The sequence below is a fragment of the Emydura macquarii genome, unplaced genomic scaffold, assembly GCF_026122565.2.
Source record: "Emydura macquarii macquarii isolate MOO-44397 ecotype Brisbane River unplaced genomic scaffold, CSIRO-AGI_Emac_v2 contig_719, whole genome shotgun sequence".
NCBI classification, from domain to species: Eukaryota; Metazoa; Chordata; order Testudines; family Chelidae; genus Emydura; species Emydura macquarii.
The window spans coordinates 4,866,591-4,888,178 of NW_027130856.1; the positions used below are offsets into that span (position 1 = coordinate 4,866,591).

The 21,588-nt window shown below is 38.5% G+C and overlaps 1 protein-coding gene across 6 annotated transcripts in view; it reads right to left on the minus strand.

Moving 5' to 3' along the window:
• CUL2 (cullin 2) overlaps positions 1 to 21,588 on the minus strand; it is a 93,546-nt gene that overhangs the window by 18,891 nt on the left and 53,067 nt on the right. For all 6 annotated transcript variants that reach the window (XM_067542634.1, XM_067542637.1, XM_067542636.1 and 3 more), the window contains 10 exons: positions 19,527 to 19,623; positions 19,320 to 19,430; positions 17,748 to 17,910; positions 11,877 to 12,001; positions 10,366 to 10,473; positions 6,802 to 6,861; positions 6,251 to 6,379; positions 6,017 to 6,103; positions 5,272 to 5,424; positions 4,746 to 4,823 (listed from right to left, as the gene is read on the minus strand). In XM_067542634.1, the coding sequence (XP_067398735.1) occupies positions 4,746 to 4,823; positions 5,272 to 5,424; positions 6,017 to 6,103; positions 6,251 to 6,379; positions 6,802 to 6,861; positions 10,366 to 10,473; positions 11,877 to 12,001; positions 17,748 to 17,910; positions 19,320 to 19,430; positions 19,527 to 19,623 (1,111 nt within the window). The remainder of the gene's footprint in view (positions 1 to 4,745; positions 4,824 to 5,271; positions 5,425 to 6,016; positions 6,104 to 6,250; positions 6,380 to 6,801; positions 6,862 to 10,365; positions 10,474 to 11,876; positions 12,002 to 17,747; positions 17,911 to 19,319; positions 19,431 to 19,526; positions 19,624 to 21,588) is intronic.

Consider the following 21,588-nt stretch of genomic DNA (forward strand, 5'->3'; position numbering starts at 1 on the left):
CCTGGGGTCTAACGGTAACTGCAACAAGAAGTTAGTTTGTTGCGGCGGAAAAAGTTAGCAGTTCCCCAAAGGCTCAAATCGAAGTTGCAACAAGGCTTGCAAAACCAGACAATTTCCAGCTATGTATAGGAGAGGACAAAGTTTGTCCGATTCTTTTGATTGAATGAAGAAATTAAGAAATACTGAGGTGAGACTTCCGTGGTTTTTCCCTTAGAGATCCTCAAAGCTCCTAGTGCCACCATCTAAACCTGAAATTTAGCTGGAAACTTTTCTCAAAAACCAGATAAAAACATAAAGGCAGTCGCTTGACTGAGCCTTTGTTACAGCTGATATCCCAGTGGGGCATGCCAGGCTGCATACATGGACCAGATACATTAGTAAGCCTTGGTTCTAACATTTTATCTACTTTCAGGAAAAGTCCAGAAGTCTCAGCCCCTCATTTCCCAGCTGAAAGGGACAAGAAGTTCAGGTTTGGAAGTTTGATCGGATCCCAGGATCAGGATATTCTTTGGCTATGGTAAGAATTTAAGGAGGTTCCAAAGACTTCTCCTTGAGACAAGCCAACAAAAGACAGTTTTGCCAATATTAGTGCTATTAGGGGGTCAGTTTGGCCCAATCTGATTTCTCTTGGTAACCGTGTTTAATAATGACAGAAAAGGAGAGCATAAAAGAGCACTCGACCACTTTGAGGAGATGTCTATTTTCCAGGTTGCCTTTTCCGAGTCCCTACAGTACTACACATTAAAACTGCTGTTATAAGATGCAAATGAAGTATGTTTTTGGGACATTCCAGAACTCTAAAGTCTGAAGAAAACCGATCTAATTGATCATCAATTAGTCCAGATACAGAGACGGTCCCATACACAGGAGGTCAACTAGGATCTTCAGAACCCTGATGAAGCGCCTTTCTTCAGAGGCTGAGTGCCCTTGTCTGATAGCGAAGGAATGGAGGCCTAGGTTACACAACTCCACAAGGACCATTCTGATTCCCAAGGAAAAACAAATTTCTTCAGGATAAACCTAGTGGCCCAGAATTCCAGTCAGCTGATACTGTATGGAGCCTCCTTCTTGCACATGAGGAAGCCCAGGTGAGTAACCCAGCCCTTCTCAGCTTGCATTCATGAATGTACAGAATATATACAATCTGACAGATGATTATGACTACACTGGACAAAATGATTTGACTGAATCCTTTAGTTTGTGGGACCTCTCACCTATGAGAACCACCTTGAGGTGAATGAGAGGTTGACTGCCTAGGAGGACCATGTCCCAGAAAAGTAACAGGGAGCTCTTGTAGCGCACCATAAACCCATGGTCTGGAAGAGAGAGCATTTGTTCATAAGTATGCTGGAAGAAAGATCTCATAAGCAGGCTATTCAAGCTATGGAAAACAAGGAATTTTTCCCCCTCTGAAGCTGGCACCATTATCAGTTTTTTAGAAGATTTTAGAGCAAAGAAAAGATCAAAGGAGAGCTTCTCAATAGCAAAACAAAGGAATATGGAATGAGCCATATTGACCGGAATAAGGAAGTAAACTGGAACGTATCCCTCAAGTGATTGAAATGAATCTAGTAAGAAGAAGGCAAGTTCAATGATGTAGCCCTTGTTGGCAGTCACAAAGCTCACTGGTCCCGATTTTCATCTGGACCAGTAATATAGTTTTAATCTCTCCCTGATAGGCAGAAGGGGGTGTGGGCCAACCACTTTTTACCGTTGCTTGCCAGAAGCATGGGGTTTGAAGACCTGCACTGCTGCAAAAAGCATCCAGAATAGTAACTGCTGGGTCTGCTCTGAAAAAAGAGAAAAGATTCTCTGAGTGAGAAGCAGAGTATTAGTGCTGCCTAAATCTGGTTTTAGGGTGTTTTTCCTTGTTCACCCATGGAAACTGAAGCTCAAGATCTGAGGAATCTTCAGAGATGATATCCAGGTTCTCCTCCAAAGAACATGATGCATCTGAAGTGAGCATGCATCATAGTCAATATAAATATTGCTTCTACGTAAAACTGCAAATACTTGCCAGCAACAATGGAGCACTCCACAGAACTCAAATATCATAAGGACCTTTATCTAATATTTTACATTCCCAGTATGTGCCATTTTGGGTTTCTACATTTTACTGAAGGCTTTTAGGCAAGATAGTGAGGCTCTAGAAGTGACCAGACAGGTCCAGGGCACAGGAATCCTAATCCCTTGAAAATGGATTCAAGCGTTCTATATCAACTATCATGAGGAGCGGACAGCATGCTTCAGGTAGCCTCCCTCTTTGCCTTTTTTATTTCATGGGCCTAGGGAAATAGGAAGGAAAAAAGGTCTGGAAATCTTCAATTTTCAAACCTTTAATGACAAGACACTAACTAAGGTAAGGTGCTCAGTTCAAACTAACTTACTTTCCGCATCTGAATCTGAATCTAACTCATAAAAGCTTACAATCCTCTGAGGTGTGTGTCTTCTTCCCCCAGATATTTTTGCCTTTGAATCTTTGGAAAAGTTTGGTGCATAATAAAGCAGGCTCTTGAAAGCCCAGAGGAACAGTGGCCAGAAAGTACAGAGTCCTGGCAGGACCTGACACTGGAGAGTCCCAGGAGGTAGGGAGACACATTGCCTTTGCCCCAAAACATAACTGAGGTCAGTATTAATTCATATAGCCAATTCCTGTCACCGTACTTTCTGAGATACATGGGGGTTCTTTGAGAACAGGAAAAATTCTTGGGAGGAAGAGAAGAAAGGCAATGCTAAAAGGGATTAGATAGAGGCACAAAGCAATGGAGAAGGGATCAGCCCAATATTTATAAACAGGGTCAAAAGGAAGGCATCCCGGAGGTGGAGTATGGCCTACTTGATTCTTTCTTAATCTTGCCCTCATTGGACAACTTTGCAGTCATTGCTAAGTGGAGGCTTTCCTAGCTTCTTAGCAAGCTGAGGTATAGCTAGAGCACTGCGCCAATACACAAACGTGGATCCACATCTGATCCACATCCACCCCAAACAGCTTACTTCCGACCATCACCTGCAATCCAGGTCATCCGCATCCGCAGCTCTGGGGCCCCTCAATCAGCTGTTTGGAGGCCCTGCTGCAGCCTCTGCTGCTGACCAGCTGTTCAGGGGCCAATCCCTCTAGGCAGCTGCCCAACAGCTGATTGATTGGCGGCCTGCAGGGCAGCCTCACTGAAGAGCTGTCTGCGAGGCTCCCATGCCTGCTGCCAATAAGCTGTTCTGCGGGGCTCCCCAGCCGGTCAGCAGGGCACCCCAACCAAACTGCTGATTGGCAACCCACAGGGAGTCCAACGGAACTGATCAGCAGCCAGTCCCCACCCCCATCTCCAAGGCAGGGGAAGCAGCCTCAAAGGCTATGAGCTGCAGACAGCTGCTTCCCCGCCCTTGAGGTCCTCATCCAATCCACCATCAGCAAAAAAAATGATATCCGATATCCATGGATTTGCAGAGCTCTAGGCATAGCTGCTAGTAGTATATGAAAAAGGAGCAGAATTATGTGCAAGTAGTGGAGTAGACTGGAAAACTGCTTTCATTGGGCTAGCAGTGGAGAACCTTTTTGTAGGTGGGTATGCATGTTGATGGATCTTAAGGCCAGTGAGGGAAGAAGGGCATAAGAGGAAGAGCACAGAAATGTTCCCATCAAATAATAGTAGTAAAGTGGGCCTCCTAAAAGGCCTGAGGGAGAAAACAGCTGCAGAGGCCTTGTACTAGGAGTATGTTGAGGAGCCACCTTCTAATAAAGGCTGCATATTCACCTCCAAGAATCTTCTAGAGAACTGCATCAGTGATGACAGCCATGGGGTGGGACTTCCCAGCAGTGCCAGGATTGGTGGAATGAGAATAGTATGAGAATACTTCATTGTTTGATGTACTACAAGATTTAGTATTGCTTAATACACTGAAGTTGAAACTGGAATAATTCATTAAAACACTTTAAACAATTTTTTTTAGTGAATAGCAACAAGACACTTTACAGAAAATATATATATTTTCCATTAGACACCAGGTTTCAATTAGATCCTGAAAACATGTATGTACACAAATTCTATAGAATTCAGTATATCTGGTAATGTAAAAATATTTTTCATTTTTATATGCTTTCTTTCCACTGTGCTTCACAACCTACATACATGTTGACAGGGGGCAATTTAGATATTGTGTATCTTTTAAAAATATACAAGATACATGTAACTAGAATTTAGAATACAAGCATATAATAAAAACACAGGGGCTCTGAAATGGTGCCACCTGTAGAACGGAGGACAAAAAGCAATCATACAGCATTCTGAATGCCAGCAATGGGGTGGATGTAGATTTTTCATCCAAGGCAAGGAGTATAGGCACAAACCCACACTGTTCTGAAAAGTACCAGAAGAACTTTCATGCAGAACAGAAAGTATCTTGGTTTTCAAAGGCTCTTCTGAATCACAGAACAAGAAACTTATGTGTAAGCTTTTCCCCCTGTATATTAGGAATCAGTATTTGAGCTCAGAGGCAAGTACCTATAAATTTCAATTATTTAAATAACTAGAGGGGCACAGCTAAAATTGGAAAAACTGGAATTTCATAAAATCAGAATTTCATTTGGGGAACCGATTTCAAATTTCAGATAACTGGAGTTTGGATAATTGTGGTTTATGTATATATTTGAAAGACTCAGTGTTCTCACAATAACAACTATCAGCTTTGGTGTTTGAGACACTAATGAAATATTAAATTTGCCACAAATTTGCAAGAAACTACTAACCTACCATCTGTACACTTTTTTCCAGTTCCTGAGGAATTGCAAATGTTGACGAAGGAGCCTGAGTTAGAGGCCATGCGCCAGCCTGGAGGGGAAGAAAAAAACAAAAACATTAGCATTCCAACATATGTTAAAATTAGTTCCAAGGAGCTAAACAAAATCTTCCTCTCAAGAACTGGTCCTACAGTTCAAATCAAGTAATAAGACATGTGAGTTGGTTCAGGAGTTTTATTACTCAATAAAATGCATGCTGTTGTGAGGCATTTGCTCTAGGTGAGAAAATTGTTAAGGCCTGTGTTTCTGTCTTACCATTATGCAGTGCAGAGGCTAGACTATCTTTCAAAAAAGCTAGGAATAACAGACTGTTTTATATAATCAGGATTGTTCAACAGTGATATCAAATTTATAAGTTGTCAATTTTCAGTCTAAGAAATATTCAGATTAGTTACATTTTAGGAAACGTGTTTATTTATTATGGAAATACAAGAAACCAAGTATAAGCAACTAAATAGTAATGAATTATGCATTAGTACCTGTAGAACATATATCTGAAAACTAATCCCCAAATCTATAATGGCATCCTGGTTTTTGATAAAGTTGTTGAATTTATTGTTGAGATCAGCACTAACACTCATGTCTGTATACATTCGATGGAGCTTGCTGGTAAACTCATAACCACAGGCTTGCTGTAAAAAACATTTAAATAAATGTCATAAGTAAGATATAACTATTTAAAATATATTACACACATATATTTCTTGAAAAAAATTAAATTATGAACACATCCACAAGACCATACTGATTTACAGATTTCTATATTGCTAATGCCTTGTCATCCATAGTATAGTCAATAGTGCCTTTATATGTAAAATTATCTAATCTAACTTAAGAACATCACTTTTCTATACAACCTATTTCTAAAATCTGTCCATATCCAATACTTACAAAACTGAAAATTTTGGATGGATTGCCTTAGCTTTGATCACTGACTGGAACTACTTATTATGCAAATATGGGTGAAGTGGCACATTTTATACAACTACCCAAACTAAGAAACTACTTGTAATATTTGGGGTTTTCCTGTTAATGGATTTTTTTGTATATGAACACATTAATTCAGCACAGGTGAGGTTGCAATTTTTCGTATCACTGACTGGCAATGGCAACTACCAACTGCTAAATTAATTTTGGCATCCTCTGCTGACCCCTCTTAAATCTGACATGTGTCAACAGTTACTACTGGTAGTTATATTGCTTTGAAAGAATAGTTCATATTACCTTTAGTTTATTAATCATGGCTTCTTCAGAATCCATAGACATAGACAACCCATGAATTAATCGTTTTGCCAACATTCTGGCATAAAACTGTGTGAAACAAAATAAAGCAAGCAAAATATTTTCTCAGCTGTGAGGATTTTTTTTTAAAAAAATAACATTAACATATTACATCTAATAAAATGGTTTAAATAAATTACATTTTTGTTTTAACATTCACTAAAAATTAGAGGTTACCTTCTGGAAAACATCTTTGTCATCAATGTATTTGAAAACAGTAATGAAGCTTGTAAGTTTGTCTTCTACTTCATTCTCTGTCATTCCTTTGGCTGATTTCTTCAGCAAATTGTCACAATACTTGGCCAGCTCAAGTAAAAAAACAAAAAGCAAAACAAAGCCTACTTGTCAAGCTGGAGAATAACAGTGTTTGAAAGTATTCACAACTATTAAATAAAGGTTAAAATGTGTCACAGCTCAAATTACAAATGACACAAACAGAAGACAGAGAGCCACATTTTGAAACAAAGGCATGTCAAATTGTGCATCCAGAACATGAATTTTTATGTGCAAAACTGGTAATTAATTGCACTGCATACATGCTATTTGCACATGCATATTTTGTGTGCACAGGTTAAATGCTTGTTTTAAAAAAAGACTTTTGAAGATGATTCAGTAAGTGAACATTATTTTTATTTGGTGGCCACCATGTGTTAATAATGACAGGTTTGACGGTTTTTTGGGTTTTTTTAAAATTACTATTACAGCACACAAGAAAATTTGTTACTTACCAGCTCAGGTGCTTTGCAGATCGACTTGGGTTCCCTATAATTTACTACTGATGTTAGAGCCTATGTAGAAATACACAATAAAGACAGATTTTAAGAAATACTTTAACTTTCACTTTGGTGATTTACCGAGAGGTATGAAGATATTGCAAGTTCCTTATTTTGGGAAGCTGTATAAAAAGTGTGAAGAAATTGCAAAGACTATCCTAAAAAAGACAAACAGAGAACAGAAAAATGGACAAAAAGAGGGAGACAAAGATTGAGAAAAATAATGACTCAGAATACAATGAGCAAATCATAAGAGGTGATATTTATTAAGTGAGACAAGGAAGGGCCAAAGGGAAGGAATAAATAGCATAGGCAAGCAAGTCAGTCATGGAAACCAAGGTCACAGCACTGTTTTGATTGGGAATGCACAGGAGGAGAGAGGATGGTACGTGAACAGGAAGAAAGATGTTCCACAAGTACGGAGCAGAGTGAACAAACATCAAAGAGGAGAACACAGTGGGAGTAATAAGGTGAGAAATCAGAGAAGTGTATAACTTGAGGTGAGAGTACACAGTGGGAAGTGAAAGGAGATAGCAAAAAAGATAAGCAGCAGCAGCAAAGCCTTAAATCAAGAACATATATTTGAACTTCAGGGGGAGACAGTAGACTGTAAAAGTAGCTCAGCCTGAATAGGACTACGGGGAGAAGCGGAAGAGGCAGATCTTTGAAACATTATAGAAAAGATGAGATATGAAGAGAGTCTGAATGTGAGGGAGAAGAAAAGGGAATGAATAACTGAGGATCAGGGCTTGAGTGATGAGAAGAGTAACAGTTGTCAACATTAGCATTCTAAAGGGCGGTTCATATTTCAGTCTCTTACTGAAATAATTGCAAAACAACTTCACTATAGTAAAACCAAAAAAAGACTGTACCCAGTTCCTGGGAACTATATATACGTTCAAGGATCTCTGGGTCACAAGTTCTTTTCCAAAGAAGCCAAGCTTAAGGGCTTCGCTGATGCAATAATATCTCTGCTCTCTACTCCTGTTTTTTTTTTTTTTAAATCTTCCAAGAGTTTGAAGTATATTTTTTCCTGATAGGCTCCACAGGGACATGGTGCTGAACATCAGGACATTGCTGAATTACATGATGTCCTTGGAGGAAAGGGATTACAAGCCTTCTCTGGAAGGAACTTTGTCTATACTCTTTATAGGTAGGTTTGGGACTTTAAGCTTCAAAATTCAACAAACACTTAGTTCACATATGATACAGGCAATTTTTACCATCATACATAACCATTAACTTTCATATCACATTATGAAGCTTAAAGCCCAAACTCACCTTTACGGATAGGTCGTCATGCAGGAATATGGTCAAACCCCTAACTCTTCTGCACAGTGCATTATGTGGTTCAGCAACATCCTGATACACGGCTACAGGCCCCTGAAAAGTCTTGTATGAACAAATACATAATCTGACACAATGTACAAAACTCCTAGAAGCTTAAAATACACCCCAAAAATAATAATTTGACATGTGCCAGAAATTTTGTTAACCCAACATAAAAGACTAGGCTTTATTTTTGTAAATACCTTATATTTGCACAAACTATAAAGAGTAGTATTCTGAGCTCCACTCATATTTTGAGCTCACAGTCATGAGTCAATGATGACAGGCTAAGACCTTCAATGTTTGATGGGAAGGAAAAAAAAAAGGATTCACTGTAACCCCTTCCTTATTAAGTATTATTTAAGATGAATAAAGTTGCATTGCTTACGTGGTCCAAGGTACAATACACTAGTATAAATTTACTCCTACTCCATCTTATGGTTAATATCACTAATTGCAATTGAGAGGGAAGTAAAAATGTACTAGCATTGCAATGGATCTTTTTTGCTTTTAGCTTTTTACAATATCACAAATATTGAAAGACCACTTGTCAAGTATTTTTATTTTAAACCATAAATACATTATAAAGTTGTAAAACTTAAGCTTGTCTTCCTGAATTTACTCTTTCGATGAAACCGATATACAACTCTGCAGGAAAGCCACCAACTACTGCTACGAGCGTAGATATCACACACAAAAAGTAACGTGTGTCCTGAGATAGTAAACTGTATATGTGAAAGAAACTGTCCCTGCTCCTGGGCATGGGTGTGAAAGATTTACCAAAAAAATTCGAGAAGTTCCTAAAAAAGAACAGTTAGATTGTCTCCTGCTGCAACACTTTTAAAATGATTTTTCTTGATTGTACAGTTTCATTGTATAGAGCCCAAATAAATTAATAAAAACAAGTCTAAAAATTCCTTATTAATTCAGTGACCATCACTGTGATTGATGCTGTATAGATATGGAGGAAATAAGTTTCCTATTCCAAGGAGCACAACATAAACAGACAAAATTCACACACAAAAGAATCATAAAACCAAGAAGTGGATTTCAATACACAGTAGAAGTACAACCTAAAATAGACTATACATATAAAATTTAATTTTTATATAAAAAGGGCACACTACAGAAAAAAACTATAGAATGCAGGCAATAATGTATAATTTACTTTACATTTTACATATACTGTCCACAATAGGAGAACAAAGTGATATTGCAAATATGCAATATTTTGATTAATCTGTATCTTTATCCGTAACAAAAATGTAAGACATAAGCTTGGTGATGGGAGAACAGAATTTTTTTTTCATAGTTAAAATATTGTACATGTAAAAATTATAATCCTGATCCAAGAAATTAATGACTGGCAGAAAGCATTAGATACTATGTACTTTTTCTAGGGGAAACCAGACATCTGATTCCAAGAAAGCCCAGTCACGGGGTTTGAAAATGAAATACTAATAATATAATAATCTAACCTCCATTATTTATAGGGTGCCAATTGTAGTACCTAGGTACAAATGCCTTAACTGGCTTTACATTTGACCAAACAGTTATATAAGCCTTTTCTCCTAAAACATATTTACTTGATTTTAAATAGACTTCAGTCCTGAAAATAGTAAGTAATGAGAACAGGGCAATTAACCACATTAAGCAATTAAAAAACAAAAAGTTTCCACACAACTCTGTGTGATGAAGTAATCTGCCACAGTAAGATACAAAATTAATGTTTTTTTAACCTACCTGACAACTTCAGTGATCAGAGTCTAATTCATTATTGCCAAGAGCAAAGGCAATTTTGATGTTGTTTAAAAGTTGCTTAGTAGACACAGTGTTCTAGAAAATATATTATTTTCAATTATGTCTAATTCACATTACTTGGAGTTAAGGGATCCATTTTCATTTCAGGATCTGCAAGAGGTTTTTTTTGATGAAAAAGTTGTCCATTCTTTTAGGATGAATGCGCGTACCAATGGTCGGAAAAAATATGATTGTTTCCTTTGTACACAGGATCTGTTTGTTAGTACTAAATTACCTAGGTTTTTTTCCTTTGTTTTAAAGCAAGAAAACTCCATGAGTTATCTCAAGGATATGATTTTATTCCTGAATAACGAACTCTATTATACTCTGATGGAAAAAAAAGATGACATACTGCAGTGCAGTGTTGTTTGTTATATTGCGAAAAATTACCTTGTCAAGGGCACTCATAAAGTGCTGATCACCATTTAAAACTGTGTTGATAAGTTGAACAAATTTACTATGTACTTCCAAAACTGACTCCACAAACTGAGTTGGCATCTAAAAACATACAAAGCAGAAAACGGGTTTATTGAAAAATGCAATAGCTATACAAAAATGTAAAAAATTAATATAAACAGATTTTCATGGTTATTCTGGTTGAAGATGATCACAAAAAAAATCAAGGTAACTTACTAGTAACTGAATCTTTAAGACCATTGCTTCTGCATATTCACACTAATAGGATGCAGCCCTGGCACTGTTGAGTTTTGGAAATGGCCTGGAGAAGATGCACCCTTGAGCACATAAGCACCACAACAGGGCACAGAATGTGGCATTAAACTTTCAGAATTGACATTGTAAGTGGACTTCAACCACCAAGACCTTTCTTCTAAACCAGGGATTCCCATACTGTAGTACACATACCGGTGGTGATATGTGAGCTTGATGTTCCAGCCACACGCTTCACAGCAATTCTTAAAGTGAGTGGTATCTGATCCTATAAAGCTTGGGAGGAATTGCTCTAAACCCTAAAATCTTTGGGTAGTACTGTGAAAAAAGAGTATAATGTAAATATACAAATGCAGCATTCATAAGGAACCATAGTTTCTAAAATAAGTAAACTTTCTTTCCTCTTCAAGGTGGTATCTGTATACTGACACTTGTGGGAGTCTAAAGAACAGTATAACCCTCTAGAAAAGTCAGCTGAAAGTTCTAATTTAAAAAAGGATGGCAAGATTTGCCCTCCTAAAGTGAACAGAATGGCAGGTGGAAGCCCTGCTTTTCAACAGTAGTAGTGCCAGGGGTACATTCCACAAGTGGAAGAAAGAAGCAAGTACTTTAAAAAAATCAACTAATAAAATCAGGTTTAACAAAAACACTTTAGCATAACAATTGAGTAGACATAGTAATTTAATAAATTCTGATGAAAGCATGGGACTGTGCAGCAACTAAGTGAAAAATACCTTTCTGATACTAGCACAGGATGCCCATATTTGCAAATAAATAACATTTAATCAAAGCAAGTGATATTCTTGTTTCCTAATAACCCAAAACAGCCCATTGGCAACTGTCCGGGAAGAAAATTTAAAAGAACAAGAGCACCTTTTAGAAGTGGAAGGCCATTTGCCATGATGATTTTACACCATTATAAAAAAATGTTTTGACCAATTTGGGTCCAGCAAGAAGAATTTTTGAAAAAAGGAATCAATGCATTACACAACTGACAGCTGATCAAAAACTGCAATTTGTGCACAAAGTTCCAAATCTATTTCACATAAACAAGATTTAAAAAACAACATTGGTTAATAAGGTGTTTTATAAGCTAAAATGTGACTGTGGTGTTTCTGTTCATTACCATCAGTTGTCTGTAAGCAATAAACTAAGGCAGCCTAGGGAAGAATGCAAAGATTTCAAAAGGAATGTAATAAGATAGGTTAACTCTGTTGCCTGAGGAAACTTACATTTTCCTGAGAAAGATTGCTGGTTGCTCTAAGGCCCTCATCATGGATATGGTTTTGCAGTTCCTGAATCATATGAGGTAACCCACTTGACACAGCACGAAGCAGGGTGTACATATTTGCCATATCTGAAATCAAGATACACTTTTTTACACAATATACTTTAAAAATCCATTATTCTTAATTATTAATATTTCCATAGTTCCATAAATTTGCATGGATCTTTACCAAAATTAAAATAAGACTGCCCCTTGCCTTGAAAAATCTTACGAAATAAATCAGCTAAACATTGAACATGAAGGTAAACAAAGCAAAAAGCAGGAAAAGGAAGGATGAAGGTTGAAACAAATATCAGTTTTTACCAGGTAATTGGTGGAGCTACAATGAACCTGTACTTCACATGTTGCTAAATTGAAATTAGATGGGAGTGGAGTGACAGCGGCAGACCCGTATGAAAAAGGTAGAGAACCACTGGGCTAATTTATTTCCTATCTTCTAGGATCTATTTATTTATTTAGGATTTACTTCTTATCTTCCTAGACCTCCATGTCAGAAGGTAGCAAATGGCAAAACAGGAGAGCTCTGGTGTCCTCTACTAGATATTTCCCAATTTGCTTCATCTCAGCTTTGAAAACTTTTAAAATATCTAAGTGACTGTTTCCTAGCAGACAGCAAAAGGAATCTACCACTGAATTGAAAAACTTGATGAAAGAAAATATGTGAAATAAAACTCCGAACTTAAATCTTGAAAATGTGGATTTATGAATATTTGTAACAGGAAGGCTGCATATCGCTCTCTCCTCTTGGTGATTTATTAAAAGTCAATGTCAGGGAACTCAAAACAAATCAGAATTACAGAAGATTAGGGTTGGAAGGGACTCAGGAGGTCATTTAATCCAACCCCCTGCTCAAAGCAGGACCAACCCCAACGAAATCATCCTAGCCAGGGCTTTGTCAAGCTGGGCCTTAAAAACCTCTAAGGATGGAGATTCCACCACCTTCCTAGACAACCCATTTCAGTGCTTTACCACCCTCCTAGTAAAAACATTTTTCCTAATATCCAACCTAGACCTCCCCCACTGCAACTGGAGACCATTGCTCCTTGTTCTGTCAACTGCCACCACTGAGAACAGCCTATTTCCATCCTCTTTGGAACCCCACCTTCAGAGAGTTGAAGGCTGCTATCAAATCCCCCCTCACTCTTCTCTTCTGCAGACTAAATAATCCCAGATTCCTCAGCCTCTCCTCATAAGTCATCTGCCCCAGCCCCCTAATCATTTTTGTTGCCCTCCGCTGGACTCTCTCCAATTTGTCCATGTTTTCTGTAGTGGGGGGCCCAAAACTGGACACTATACTCCAAATGTGGCCTCACCAATGCCAAATAGAGGGGAATAATCACTTCCCTCGATCTGCTGGCAATGCTCCTACTAATGCAGCCCAATATTTGATTAGCCTTCTTGGCAACCAGGGCACACTGCTGACTCATATCCAGCTTCTTGTCCTCTGTAACCCCAGGTCCTTTTCTGCAGAACTGCTGCTTAGCCAGTCGGTCCCCAGTCTGTAGCAGTGCATGGGATTCTTCCGTTCTAAGTGCAGTACTCTGCACTTATCCTTGCTGAACCTCATCAAATTTCTTTTGGCCCAATCCCCCAATTTGTTTAGGTCACTCTGTATCCTATTCCTACCCCTCCAGCGTAGCTACCACTCCCCACAGCTGAAGTGTCATCTGCGAACTTGCGGAGAGTGCAATCAACTCCATCCTCCAGATTAATGAAGATGTTGAACAAAACCAGCCCCAGGGGACCCTAGGGCACTCCACTCGATAATGGCTGTCATCTAGACATCAATCTGTTGATCACTACCTATTGAGCCCAATGATCTACACAGCTTTCTATCCACCTTATATAATTCATTAATCTAACCCATACTTCCTTAACTTGCTGGCAAGAATACTGTGGAAGACCATATCAAAAGCTCTGCTAAAGTAAAGGTGTATCACGTCCACCGCTCTCCTCACATCCACAGAGCCAGTCATCTCATCAGAGAAGGTAATCAGGTTGGTCAGGTTTGACTTGCCCTTGGTGAATCCATGTTGACTGTTCCTGATTACCTTCCTCTCTTCCAAGTGCTTCAAAAGGGATTCCTTGAGGACCTGCTCCATGATTTTTCCAGGGTCTGAGGTGAGGCTGACTGGTCTGTAGTTCCCCTGATCCTCCTCTTTCCCTTTTTCAAAGATGGACACTAAATTTGCCTTTTTTCAATCATCTGGGACCTTTCCTGATCACCATGAGTTTTCAAAGATAATGGCCATTATTCTGCAGTCACATCAGCCAACTTCCTCAGCATCCTCAAGTGCACTGCACCTGGCCCCATGGACTTGTGCATATCCAGCTTTGCTAAATAGTCCTGAACCTGTTCTTTCACCACGGAGGGCTGCTCACCTCCTCCCCATACTGTGCTGCCCAGTGCAGTAGTCTGGGCACTGACCTTGTCTGTGAAGACAGAGGCTAAAAAAGCATAGAGTATTTGAGCTTTTCTACATCATCTGTCACTAGGTTTCCTCCCACATTCAGTCAGAGGCCCACACTTTCCTTGACTTTCTTCTTGTTGCTAACATACCCATAGAAACCCTTCTTGTTACCCTTCACGTCCCTTGCTAGCTGCAACTTCAATTGTGCTTTGGCCTTTCTGATTTCACCCCTGCATGCTTGAGTAGTGTTTTTATACTCCTCCCTAGTCATCTGTCCAAGCTTCCACTTCTTGTAAGCTTCCTTTTTGTGTTTAAGCTCACCGAAGATTTCTCTGTTTAGCTAAGCTGTCACCTGTCATATTTGCTATTCTTTCTGCACATCGGGATGGTTTCCTCCTGTGCTCTCAAAGTTTCTTTAAAATACAGCCGGCTCTCCTGGACTCCTTCCCCCCACTCATACTAGTCTCCCAGGGGATCCTGCCTATCTGTTCCCTGAGGGAGTCGAAGTCTGCTTCTCTGAAGTCCGGGGTCTGTATTCTGCTGCTAGAATATGGATAATAATATGCATCGCAGACACAGACTTATAGCAGAATGAATCTTTCCAGCAATTCCTACTTTACATAAACAAGCAAGCAAGGAATATAACCAACTGAAGTCCTGGATTGGTACGATAAAGGAAATCTCATGAAGAACTATTTATAAATATCCTCCATCAGCATCCACACAGGAATTAGTGAGGCCATCTTAAATTCCCAGCCCATCCTTAGAGAATCAGAAGCCTAGCCAAGTGCCTAAATCAACATCACCATGAGGAGTCAAGGCAAATAGGCATTTGATCTGATGAACAAAGACCTAGAAGCAATGTCTACTGCTAGTCAGAAGATTCTAGCAACACAGACATATCTCCTAATAATGGGAAATGTACAGTCACTCAACGAAGAAATAATCTGAAGAGCATATTGTAAGAGGCTGGATAAAATTTATTACTAGGCTGCTACAAGAAAAAGAGCAGCTTGGATTTTCCCTATGACTTGGAAGGTGCTTACTACTTTGAGACAAGCCTTTCAGTAGCCATACTCTTAGCAAGAGGGCTGAGGTCTGGGTAGAAAGCATCTGTGGATTGCAATCTAGGAAAATTTGAGATCGGGGAATTTCCTGGACCATATGTAAAAATACAGATGTACCAACACTTTGGAGCAGTAGGATTATCTGAGACTTCTTCCTCACTTCCAAAGTAAGCTGGAATCATGAGAAACAGAATAAATGTAGCAGTGGAAATAGTTCCAGTGAATTGAGACAGATTATGTATTCACAGATTCCAAGGCCAGAAGGGACCGTTGTAATCATCTAGTTTGTCCTGCTATATAACAAACCACAGAACATCCCCAAAATAATTAATAGAGAATATTTTTTAGAAAAATATCCAATCTTGAGTCAAAAATTGTCAATGAAGGAGAACCTACCACAACCCTCAATAAATTGATCCAATAGTTAATTACTCTCACCATTAAAAATGTATGCCTTATTTCCAGTCTGAGTTTGTCTAGCTTCAACTTCAAGCCACTGGATTATGTTATAACTTTCCCTGATAGACTGAAGAGCCCATTATTAAATATTTGTTCCTTATATAGGAATTTATAGACTGCAATCAAGATCACCCCTTATGCTTCTCTTCATTAAGCTAAATCGATTGAACTCCTTGAGCCTATCACTGGAAGGAATGTTTTCTAATCGTTTAATCATTCTTGAGGATTTTCTCTGAATCCTTTCCAATTTATCAACATCCTTCTTGAACTGTGGGCACCAGAATGCACATAGTATTCCAGCAGCGGTCATGTCAGTGCCAAATACAGAGGTAAAATAACCTCTCAGCTCCTACTTACTGTTCCTGTTCATGCATCCCAGATTTAGCTCTTTTGGCTAAAGCGTCAAATTGGGAGCTCAAGTTCCACTGACTGTGCACCACAACCTCTAAATCTTTTTCAGCCACCAAGGTACCAGTCCCCCATCTTGTCAATATAGCCTGCATTCTTGATTCCAAGAGGTATACATTTACCCATAATAAAATGCATATTGTTTCCTTGTGCTCAGTTTACCAAGCAATCTACATCGCTTTTCCTTATTTACCACTCCCCCCCCTTTCTGTGTCATCTACAAACTATCAGTGATGACTTTTTTGTTTTCTTCCACATTAAATAGCATAGCCCCAAAATCTGATCCCTGAGGAACCTCGTTGGAAACAGAACCACTCAAGGACAATTCCCCACTTATAATTATATTTTGAGACCAAGTGGTTAGCCTGCTTTTAATCCATTTAATGGGACATGTTAATTTTATATTGTTCTAGTTTTTTAATCAAAAGATTGTGCAGTACCAAGTCAAGTATATTATGTCAACATTATTACCTTTCTTAACCAAACTTGTAATCTAACCAAAAAAAGATATCAAATTAGTTTGACAGCACCTATTTTCCATAAACCCATGTTGATTTGCATTAATTACACTATACGCCTTTAATTCTTTATTAATTGAGTCCCACATCAGCTGCTCCATTATCTTGCCCAGGACTAATGTCAGACTGACAGGCCTATAATTACTTGAGTCATCCCATTTATCCTTTAAAAACATTGGCACAACATTATCTTTCTTCCACTCTTCTAGAACTTTCCCAGGGCTCCAAGACTTAATGAAAATCAGCATTAACCATATATGCAAGTTCTAGATCTGGGTTCAGACTACCACAGGCCCGTCTTAAGTTTGATCACCAATTCAAAGATATTCAAGTCCTGTTTTCTCCAGGCAGGACAGTAACTAGACTACTCTTCAATGTAGAGACCACTTCTCCAGGGCTGATGTGCCTGCTCAAGCTCTCTCAGAAAAAGGGCTTCTTTTACCTGCAATGTGCCATCATCTCTGCTTTCTTCTGAACTGCTCTGCCCAAAACAAAATCTGCCCTGCTTTGGTCCTAATTGGTCCTTGTCTTGGATCACCTGGTTTATTTATTATAGAATCATAGAAATGTAAGGAGAGGAAAATGTAAGGTACAATGCAATAGGAAAAGTCCATCAAAGAGAGCCAAAACACTGTGCAAACCTGACAGGCCAACTGCTGCCTTATGAAGTGGAGGTCTAGTAAGACAGACCCATCTATTACAAGTACTGTTTGGAAATGCATAAATAAAGTAATATAGGAACTAAATCTTAAAAGTTATGCTATTTTAGCATAAACTGGGTAAAATGAGATTGGGTAGGTAAAAAGGGAAGGAGAATATTGGAATTTGTCCAGGACACTGACGCACTACTTCAATTCTAATGCAGAAGTAAGAGTTGTATCTGTTGAAATCACCAATTGCAACATAAAACATACACAACACCTACAGAACATTTATATTTCATGAGACTTACCACTTCTTTTCTCTTGTCTGATGATATTATGACATTCTGCATGCAGAAACTGCAAGTGATCAGCTACCATTCGTTGTTGGCATTCATGAATTACTTTGACATACGAGCTGGGGTGTAAGTATTTCCGACATCGCATTTCTTCATCTTTTAATCTACCTAAAACCTACAGACAAATTTTCAAGCTATAGAACAGATAAATGCTACAGAACAGTTTAGGAGTGGAAAGGAGAATGTGTATCCATCTGAAATAATACTAAGAATTTAAGTAGGAAAAAGGCAAACTTGAATTTATGCAGGACACTGAGGTATTATATTTCATTGCTAATTCAGAGAGAAGAGTGCTACCTAACTGAATCATTAACTTGATTTCCTGCATCAATTCCTGTTCGCACTGGTGACTCCCCAACTACTGACTAGGTCCAAACCTCATTATATAGTTTATGAGATCTAATGCTGCTGACAATGCTCCTGTTCTTGAAATTTTATCCTCTCTCTGCTTCTATGACCTGTCCTCTCCTGGTTCCCCTCCAACCTCTCTTATTACTCCTTCAGCATGTCCTGCAGAGGATCCTTCTCATCCCCACTTTCTGTGTGGGTTCCACAGTGCTCTGTCCTTTGTCCCCCTTCTCTTTTCCCTCTCTCTATCTCTGGGTAATTTCATATACAAACACATTCAAATACCATCTCAGACTGTCTCTCTGCACTCTCCTCGTGGATCAGCTCAAGGTCCATCAGCTCAAGGTCAACGTGACTAAAATAGACCTATTAATCTGTCCCTCCCCTCCCCACAGTCATCACTTTTCTCATTCTCTCTGGACAACGCCTCCTTCTTGCCTGTAACTTAGGCCCATAACCTGGGCATTACACTCCTGAAAATTACTACACTAGGATGGTGATTATTGAACTGAAGTGATTTTTAAAATCTAGGATTACATATCATGTACATTTACACTTATCAGTTAATCAGAGTTTAATGTTTGTAAAGTGGTTTGAAACCAAAAAGCAATATAAATGGCTTGGGTAGTAATATTTATTCAGATTAACAATAACAAAAAAAAAAATTCTTAGCCATCCCAGAGCCACAAGAAAGCACAAAAATGAATACAGGCAATAAAATTAACCTAACAGCAGAGGTAGAAGACAATTAAAAAGAGGAAACAACTTTCTGCCGTGCAGACAACTAGTAAATTCCTCATATTCAATCTTGCCAGCCAGTTTTATGTTCTTTAAATACAATTAATTTCATAAGCTGTTTAACAAGGTTTCTGGAAAGCCTATCTCCCATCCTTATGATATCTACATTCACTCTAAAAGGACACCATATATGTGTTCTCATGGACCAAGATCATGAAACAGAATTGTAGAAACTAACATGTCAGATAACTTCAAAATAACATTGTGAGTGCATGTTATTGTATCACCAGGAGGAAAATTAGTACAAAAATCTTTTCCTTCTAAAATAATTAACATTTTAACATATACTACTGTATAAAAAGTAACTAACTTTTTCTGTGCTCTGCCTTTACATAATTTGACTTGCATCTACTATATATATAAAATGGGGCTTCTTACCTTTTCCATATACTGTGAGCAGTTTGACTCTTGCAATAAGTTTGAAGCTTCTTGTTTATAATACTCCCCTGTTTCATTCAGAAAAGGATACTCAAAAATTTCCTGATAAAACTAAATCAAGAAAGTCTGATCAAGGACAAATAATACAAGGTATTAAACTATTAATATTCACAATTAAAAACACACCAAACAATCATGCATGTTTACCTTTAGGGGGAATTTTTTCTTATACTGTTCAACATGAACAAAGGAGTTAATAACCCCATGGATTACTTTCTGGTTTGGGTCTTCTCCACAGCGATCACTGAAACAGGGGAAAAAAAAATGCATTCCTAAGAACTTGGATGACTGGTAAGGAAGACATGAGACATGGAACCCCTTGACACGGCATAGAAGATTTTCCTGTTATTGTTTTTGCTTAAATTAACCAAAGATAAAAATTTATAAGATGATTCTTATATGTTATACCAATGTACATTAATTAAATTTCTCTCCCTCTCATTCCATTTAGACTGCAGAAATGGTGATGCGTAAGTTGTTGCCAGCTTCTGCTGAACAATTACTGAGTAAGTACTGGGTACATTAACGATACTATAAATTACATCAACATGCTATTTAAGTCAATCAACTCCAGCCTGTTAAGAAGTAGGTAAATAAGTAAAGATCATTTATTCCTGTCTGAATACTGGTGACATTTAAGCAGAAATTTTGGAATCCATCACTCACTTGCAAACTCAGCAACTGACCTCCCAGTGATATGCTACACACAATCTATTAATCTCCTTACAGATCATTCCCTACTACAATTATCTACTCCTACCATGATAACTCTCTCCAAGTTATTCTCATCTCTATACCTGATGTGACCGCAAGTACGTAAGTCTGCACCTGCTGATTTTTGAGAGCAGCGTCTGCTTCTCTCCAATAATATTTCTCACATAAGCGTTTTTTGTTTTCCCATCCAGGAGATACAAGCGTCTTCACCACCACCACATCTCAAAGGCTTCAGTTTTCTTCTGGTGAGCAGCATTTGTTCCCCAAGATTCCATCCATAAGTAGCGATGGAGAAAGCTTAGGCTTTTCACCTGTTGAACCTTTGTATATATTCCAAGATGCTATGGTTTTTCCACACTTTCGTTAGGAAGACCATGGCTGAGCAAGCAATCACTGGTGGTCTTCTAATTTTTTTGGTGTAGACTCCTTCGTTGGATAGGTCTGATCTCAGATAATTAGATTCATCTGCTGACTGTACAGCTTGACCGTTAAATTGTCACATCCACTTGCATCCTGTTATTATTGATTGTACCAACATACATGCATTTCATTTTCACCACATTCAGGAACAATCCATATTCCTCACTAACAGCTTTTACAGACTTCAACATTCATGCATCGATGTTTGCAGCAAAAAGCATCATATCACCAGTATATCTGAGGTTAGTTAAGAAGTGTCCACCAATAGATATCCCAGCTCCTTCCACGGTTTCTCGCATAATAAATTCCCCATACATATTAAAAGGACCTGGGGATCAAATGCATCCTCCTTGTCTGACACCCTGCCCAATGGAAAAGTTTAACCAGACACTTTCGTCCACTGCAGTTCACATCATGGTCTGTTATTGACATTAGATACGAAGAGCTCAAGAATCCCCATGTTTGCCAGTATTCTCCAGAGACTGTCATGTCAGATATCATCAAACACTTTGGAGAAATCAATGAAACACATTCTATGGGTGATTATACTGCCTGCATTTTCCAATGATATGACAGATATTTGCAATTTGATCACATGCCTTGTCCCTCTCTGAAACCAGCTTGTTGTGGTGACAGTTCTGCTTTTATCATTCACTTATCCTGAATTATTAACATCAGCACTTCAATCGCCTGTGATAGCAGGGAGATGGTACGATAGTTACTGCACTCTGTAATATCCCCTTTCTTTGGTGAGGACAGAAATTTTCTCTTCATCCAGCTGTCTGGCCAATTTGTAGTCATCCACATTTTTGCAAATTTTTCACAAGATCAATATTATGGTCACCAATCACATTTAGCAATTCTACTGGTATGTTATCTACCTAGGTACTTTCACAGGCTTGATTTTCATAATAGTACACACCACTCCCTCCTGCAGGATTGATAGCTCTGTCTGTATTCTCTTTTCTGTCATCCTGTATTATAAGTGGCTCTGACGAGACTGGCACAGTAATCTGTCCACCTGTGTTTGATATCACCTTCAGTAAGAACTCTGCCATCGTGATCTTTTATTATA